Genomic DNA, 8296 nt, shown 5'->3' on the forward strand with positions numbered 1-8296 from the left:
GGAAAATATAGATTTCAAAAATAGTAAAATAATAAAATTAAGTGCCAATCTTAAGTAGTAACATTTTGTCATAAAGTAATATTGTAATATATGCATGTATGTGTTGTTTTTATCCTGTCATTCTTTTTAACACCTCTGCTGTCTTTTAGAATACCTAATAAGATTGTGGGAAATATTATGTCCAAAGGAAATACTATTTTTAAAAGCTGAAAAACTATATGGAAAAGATAAATTATGTCTAGAACCATATGTCAATTGTCAAGACTTTCAATAAGTCAACTTTCTCATTTAATCACTCAGAAAAATTCTATAGGAAGAAAAACAACCATGCCATGTTTTCGCATGAAGCATTTTTCCATATCTTTTGTAAACTTAAACATTCTCTTATTATTTTTCTCAGTGTCTATTTTTCCAGACAAAATGGTGCCTTGTAGCTCCTAAATTAGAAATGCATGCATCTATTTAGATTGCTTAAAGAGAATCTTTATTTGTAAACATATGCTGCTAAGCTACTCAACCTCAGTGAAGTAACAAATAAATTTCCAAATTTTTATGTCATATAATAAATATTATTTTTTCATAATATCACATAAGAATTGCTGTCCAGGCTATAAGTCAACCATGTGTCTCTTGCATGTATCTTCCTATCCTGGGACTACAGTTGTAGCAACAGCTTCTTTGTACTAACATAAAGGAAGTAATATCAAATCACACTTCTAAAACCTGAATCAAATTTTACTAACAACTCTTAAGATAAGTGGCAATTGGGCTATTCAGATGAACAGGATCTAGATAAAGGCTTTTCCATTCTTCTATTCCTGCACTAGATATGCATTTTCTTGGTCAGAAAAATTTATCAAACCTCTGTAAAAGGACTGTCTGTCTACACAACAACAGGCCTTTAAACTGTGAATCAGCTCTGTTTTACCCTACAAGAGTTGTATAGCTTAGAAGTCATGTTTTAAAGAGCAATATCTTATAAATCTTTAAATAATATTTACTTGTTTATACACTATTACACAAGAGTAGCCTGTGCATTAGTCAAGTTTCCTGTAGCTGGGATAAATTACCCACTACACACTATTTAAAGGAGGAGAGATTACGCCTGGCTCACAGTTTCAGTACATGATTCCAGGGCAGCAACATCATGACAGAAGAGTACAGAGGGGCAGGAATGTGGTGGAGCAGAGTAGCGGAATAGCAACAGAAAGGAAGAGGGAAGGAACAAGACAGAGTCCCCAAATCTTCCATGACTCACTCAGCCACACCCGGAAACGTGCTTTACTAATTTCCTCTCTGTTTCTAAGCAATGAAGTTGATGCAATTAAATTTAATTACCACAGCTTTCTAAAACATTCTGGAGATAAGGTCTCTCTGGAAAAATCATTAGTCAGGTTAAATAGATGTCTCACTGGTGGATAATTAGACCAGGAAGAAAAAAGAATAGGGCATTCTACATATTTCATTAACTTGTCAACCTTCATGCCATTAACACACTGTACTGATTTCTCTTAATCAGGCTGATTTTTCCTAACTCTATTTTTTAATTTATAAGTAAAGTAACTAATTTCTATCCCCCTCAAAAAATGCCCCACAATGGTTTCGTTTGGGGATTGTGTTGATTCCAAAGAAAAATTTGAGCATATTGACATTTTCACAAAATCTAGTCTTCCAAGAGCCTGGCATAGGTCTCAATTTATTTTTATTCTTCATTATTTTCAAGAGGATTTTAGTTTATAATGTAATCTTTCTCAATCTGTAGCTTCCATCTTGTGACCCAAAATGACTGTTATAATACTCATTACAATAGCATTTCAGCTTTTAAGAAGGAAGAAATGAGAAAAGAATGTTACTTCATCCCAGAAGTTGCTTGTACCACATCTGTGTGTGTGTGTGTGTATGTGTGTGTGTGTGTGTGTGTGTGTGTGTGTGAGTGTGTGTGTCTCCCTGGGCAGAAATTATAGGCTTATTAGTGTGTGTGTCTCCCTGGGCAGAAATTATAGGATTATTACCATATATGAGAGAAACCAAAAAAGATGTGCTGTGTACATGCACTTTCTCACAACGAAATCAATCATTATGTACTGCAAATATGTACTAGTAAAGTATTTTTTAATTTAAAAACAAAAAAGTGATACCTATTCAGGGAAGACACTTATACACATTTAACTTTTTAATACAGAATGGACTTTGGAGGGTGAGTTTACTACTCACTTTATAAAAATTACAGAAAAGATACTAAGAAAGAAAAAAACATGCAACTTATCAAAGTAATCTTTATATTATTTAAGTTCTCAGAACAACAATCATCTGTAATAGCCTTTCTTTTTGTCAAAACAACAAAGAATATCACTGCCTCCTGATAACTGATTTTGTCAGTACTTTTTTCAAAATTTAAAGCACTTATCAAGATGTTTATTTACTTAAATTAGAAACCAGTAAAAATTGCTGATTTTTGCCATTTCAAAGAGTATTTCCACTTGCTTTTAGAGAAGTTAATGCAGATCTGAGGCAGGAAGACTTATTACAGACTATTTGTAATAGTATTTGACAGTTGACTGTTTCCAAAGTTCACTGTGCTGAGCACATTTACTAGGAAGTCTTATTTGAAGAGTATTGTATACATATAGTATTTTCCCTATCCTATCCTCTCTTGGACAACTTCACAGTATATGCCATACGAAATATGTCTCTATAGACTTTAATTGTATGCATTTTATGGCTGCTGTCAACATGAGTGTAAAAAGATTAATCACTTATGCACTTAGTGAACATACTAGGGCCTTTTAAAGGTTTAATCTTGTTCATTTTTCTAAAAGGTTCATTGGAATTCACAGAAATGTACTTTGATTGACTACCTGTCCCATTATTTTAGTGGTCAAACTAAAAGCCAGTACATTTATCAACAGGAAGAAAATAATCCATTTGGAATACCACACACTTGGGCATAATAACACTGAATAAGACAACAATTGAAATTCAAGGAGCTTTGTATTATTTTACATAAAATAACTTGTATTAAATAATGCAAATATCCATTTTTAAAAGTAAAGAGTCTCGCATGTTTAGAAACAAAAGGTTCAGGGCACCAGAGCATGCTTTGTGCTCTTCATACATACTTGAGTCAAAGTGCAAGAGGCTGTTCTATCAAAAGCTGACTTGAGAGGAGGCAAGTAGAACTTTCTGTAGATTTTTATTATCTTGTGTCCAATTCTCCGCTTGTATCTGTGACCTCTAGTTACCTATTATACTTTCAGTTTGGCTTTGTTTTAGGACATTTAATCCAATGCTACTCAGAGGACTTTCAGTCACTCTAGAGGGAAATACACATTACCACTGTCTATTCATGTTGTCCTTTCCAGAATATTAGTTAAAGTTTAATACCTAATTTTAGACTATTGCTGTTTAAAATAGATTCCGGAAGTACTTTTCTGTTATATGTAGTCATCACAAACCACATATTTTCTAGCTTGCTGAATGGAAGAACATATAATATTTTAAAACACTGATTGATCTAAGGATGGAAAATGTCCTCCTTTGAAGGAGTAAGTAATCCAAGGTGTGGTGTGCAGTAGACAGGCGAAATTAGAGCACCAGAGCCTCAAGTCTTTCCTCTGTAGGTTGTACTATCAAAATTACCCTGCCTTCTTGACATTTGCCCATTTTATATGAAAATTTCCACATTTCTGGAATTTTTGCTAAAGATAAATTTACCTGATGGCAGAGCATAGTAAAAATAACAAGAAATATTTGATGTTTCTATTTCATTCTAAGGTTTTATTATTTGGATATGGATTGTTGTGAAGGCTTGGTCCCCAATCTGTGGTGCCATTGAGAGGTGGTGGAAACTTTAGGAGATGGAGCCCAGTGGAAGAAAGGTGGGTCACTTGGACCCCAGCCCCTTCATCTCTCTCTCTCTCTTGTACTTTCTGTTCGCTGTAAAATAAATCATCACCCCATGCGTTTACCACCATGGGATTCTATTTTGATACATTCCTGAAAGCAATAGAAATCACTGACCATGGACTAAAAGCTCTGAGGCCATGATCTAAAATAAATCTTTATCCCTGAAAAGTTGTTATCTCAGATATTTTGACATAGCAATGGAAAAGTGAACATTATACAAGGAAAATATTCACTGTAGCATATTACTTAAAGATGCTGGAAAATGTTCTTTTTAGCCTTTAAAAAATTGGAGGGCCTATGCATAGACACTGTGGAATTATTTCTATAGGCCAACCAGTAATAACTGTAGCACTGCTTTTTTATTTTTTTACTTCCTATTTTACTTCTTTTTTTGTTTTGTTTTTTGTTTTTTGTTTATTTATTTGTTTTTTGATACTGGGGATCAAACTCAGGCCCTGGTACTTGCTTAGCAGGTGGTGAAACCCCTGAGCTAAATCCCCAACCCCACCATTTTACTTATTTTCTCTTAGTAATGGGCTCTCTCAAATTTATGGGCCCTGTGTTCACATATCTGCCATTACAGAACTAAAAATTTTGCACATATCACCCTGTAAAGAATATTATTTAAGTCATCCAGTCTAAATATTGCCATTTTATTCTGGAAGCAAGAACAAAATCATGCATTTCTGCCCCAGCATCTAAGTACCTGCTACAACTATTCTGGGTCAAACATGGTGAGCACTGTGTTAATGGCTTATCACATTTTCAGTCAAGCCCAAACGTACACTTTCTGAATGCTATTTTTCTGCTTTTTGGGACCCAAAAATGGCTATTTAAAATTTATGACAGTGTGTTAGCCATTATACTTTCATTGCTGAGACAAAAAATGCATGGCACCCAAATGTTAAAGGGGAAAAGTTTTATTTAGCTCACAGTTTGTAGAGGTTTTAGTCTATAATCAGCTGGCTCCAAGTCCGGGTGGCATGGCAGACAGGGATTGCTGTGGAGAAACAGTTCATGGCAGGCAGAAGGTAGCAAAGCAAACAGGAGACCTTAGCAGCTTCTTTCTGTCCCTTTTATACTCTATATAGCTACTAGGATTAAGGTAGTGCTAAATCAATCACTAGACTGATACAATAATCACCCACCCTTAATCCTAGCATTGCTCCATGAATCAGTCACACACTGTAGATTCAGCCACCTCTGAGCCCCCTTATGACAGCATGAGGCTTTGAGGAATATCCAAACACAAGCCATGACAATTAGTTACTTTGCAAGCACAATAACGCTTTTTATGCTACTGGCCAACTCAGCACTTCGAACAGGTATAAAGATATCAGAACAGTACTGAACACTAGAATGACAATGTAGAAACAAGTGCTCTTGTAGAGTGACCATATTTGACCTACAGAGCATGTTAAGGTCATTCCAAGATGTATGGAAGGTGATTTGGAATTTAATATGAGCCAAGAATCCTATTTTGCATGGAATAAACAAATAAATACCACACCTTGGTACTAATGTCTACTACACTTTGGAAAATGCCTGCTGCAAAAGACAAAGTGTTCATTGCTGTATCGTCCAAATAATATTATATATATCTAAAATAAGTTTTCTATGATTGCAGGATTTCCTGACTAGGAAAGAAAACAATGAGACTATCAAGTAAAAACATTTTTTTCACTTGAGTTTCTTTTTTTAAACAAGTATTATTTAATTTTTCAGTCCTTACTATAAATGAGATAATTTCTATTTTATCCTTGTTTACACACAAATATATAGTTCAAATCTGTATTCTTATAAGGAATTTTTTTAAATAACTACTGTTTGTAAATCTATTATTATTATTATACGTTTGCTGCTTTCCACATTGTATAATCAACAGCACAGTGTTTAATAAAAATTGCATGTTCCTGTCCCATAAAAATCTGCCATGTGTTGGCTATTTTCTGGTTTCTATGTCCCACAATTCATAGAGCAGAACAGCAACAAGTACAATTCAATCTTACCACCTTATTCAGAATCCTATAATGTCACTGTGCAGTGTGTGGAACTACATATCACCCCATAAGTATGTTAAGACATAAATTATACACAATAAAGTACAAAAGGTGAATAACCGATCCTGTCTCCAATCTCTTATCGTCTTTCCCTCCCTATCCTTGGTTCCCATCTCCACTGTGTGCGAATGGTAACGGTTTTCTCTGCGTCCTTCCAGACTGCAGAAATGGTGATATGCCTTTTCTGGCAGAATATCTGCCTTTCTTTTCTTTTCTTTTCAATTTTTATTTTATTAGCTTCTTTGTTTCCTTTCTGTTAATGAATGTTTGCAAAACATGATAACGACCTTCATCTTGAAGAATTGATATATAAATATACAGCTTTTCAATCATTTTTTTCCTTTCTCCTCCCCACCTTGTCATCTCTCCCCTCCCTTGATTCCCATCCAAACTCCAGATGCTGTAATATATCTGTACAAAGAAATGCTACCTACACATCAACAAAAATAATAAACTCATAAAAAACTGCAATGTATATGGATCTCAAATAATTCTACTGAGTGAAAGAAGTCAGTCAGGAAAAATTTACATGCTGATTCTATTTACAAAAAGTTCTGAGAAAGGTAGGTAACAGGGCTGAGTGTTGGCAACACGGAGTTACCAGGTAGGCCGGAGATGGCATTCCCATCAAGAGTACAGGGAGGGCAGGGACAAGGGGACAAAATAATGAATGTAACAGTACTGTGTACCTAAAATGTACCAATAAACTCAATGAGAAAAAAAAGAGCATCATGGACAATTCCACCACCACACAGTATCCCAACCTCATGCACAAAGTCATGCGTGAAACTGACCCCCAAACGACCTCACTCTCCTCTGAATTCACTCCAAGAAAAATGAAATAATGATTGCACCAGATAAAGATTATTTCTTGATTGTGATTCAGAATCCAACTGAATAAGCCACCCTCTTGGCTCCCTGTGTTATTTAATTTAATGCCCCCAAGAATAATCACGTTAATCATGTCAACCTACTGGCTGAGATCACCTTAGAGCCCTGCAAACCACGCCAGGGCCAGAATGGCTCGGCAGCCCCGCCCTCCTCACCGAGGATCCCTTTGCTGGGCCAGGCACCAGAGGCTTCCTGGCAGGGCGTCTTCCTCGCTGCCATATTGTGGAGCAAGAGCTGCTGAGAAGCTTACACCCAGCTTCCTTCTGATCTACAGTCCACTTTGTTGCACTTGGAAAAGGCTGGTTTTCTTTTATCTAAAACTAACCAGAATGCTAAGAAAGAAAGAAAGAAGGAAGGGAGGAAGGGCGGGAGGGAGAGAGAGAGGGAGAGAGGGAGAGGAAAGAAAGAAAAATAAAGAAAGAAAGAGAAAGAAAGAAAGAAAGAAAGAAAGAAAGAAAGAAAGAAAGAAAGAAAGAAAGAAAGAAAGAAAGAAAGAAAGAAAGAAAGAAAGAAAGAAAAAAAAAGAGAAAAAGAAGGGAGGGAGAGAGGGAGAGAGAGAGAGGAAAGAAAGAGAAAGAAAGAAAAGAAAGAAAGAAAGAAAGAAAGAAAGAAAGAAAGAAAGAAAGAAAGAAAGAAAGAAAGAAAGAAAGAAAGAGAAAAAGAAAGAGAAAAAAAGAAAGAAAAAGTTCTGGGCAGTTCAAAGGTATCCACAGTGATAGACACAAATGAGTATCAAAGGTCAAGGGCATAGGGGAAAGAACACAAGAATGAAGGGTTATTTAGCAGCACAAAGACGCTCTGTAATTGATGTGTATGACTTATTATAAAGATGCTATCATTTTTCTTTTTAATTTTGTCTTTTTATTAGTACATGTTTGTGGTACACAATAATTACATTCGTCATGTATATGTACATGACATCTCTTAATTCTTTTGTTCATCCTCTTTCCCTTCCTCCTTCACCCATCAATGTCTTTAGATAGACACTTTGGGGGGGAGGGTTGAGACAGGGTCTCACTATGTAGTTGTGACTGACCTGGAACTCACTATGTAGCCCATGCTGGTCTTGAACTCACAGCAATCCTCCTACCTCAGCCTCCCCAGTGCTGGGATTACAGGCGTGCACCACCATACCCAGCTTGATAGACACTTTAAATACTTGAAAGTTTCATGCATTGATTGCTTCTTAATCAAGGCAATAAAAACTCTAGTAGTGAATTATATTTAGATGTTTCACTTAGTAATTAAGATGCTTCCGTATCTTCTTGAATAAAATATGAACTGTAAAATGTATCTGCAAGAAAAATACATATTTTCTATAGACAAAAAAACTTCTTGTTTGCAATATTCAGAAGATTCAGTAACTACAAAGAATTTTTTAAATTTTGGATACACTGTTGGCAGGGCCACTTAAGAGAGACCCTCGTGTTCTTTTTCTA

The 8296-nt window shown here is 35.5% G+C and overlaps 1 protein-coding gene across 1 annotated transcript; it reads left to right on the plus strand.

The window, feature by feature from the left end:
* Positions 1-6697: 6697 nt before the first annotated feature.
* Positions 6698-6904, plus strand: LOC104877246 (dynein light chain roadblock-type 1-like). The gene is given in 2 exon segments (XM_010645649.2): positions 6698-6761; positions 6764-6904. Coding segments are annotated over 2 exon segments (168 nt in total). The 3' UTR covers positions 6868-6904.
* Positions 6905-8296: the final 1392 nt, after the last annotated feature.

The sequence above is a fragment of the Fukomys damarensis genome, unplaced genomic scaffold (genome assembly GCF_012274545.1).
Source record: "Fukomys damarensis isolate Sample0158 unplaced genomic scaffold, DMR_v1.0_HiC HiC_scaffold_24, whole genome shotgun sequence".
In the NCBI taxonomy this organism is placed as follows: Eukaryota; Metazoa; Chordata; class Mammalia; order Rodentia; family Bathyergidae; genus Fukomys; species Fukomys damarensis.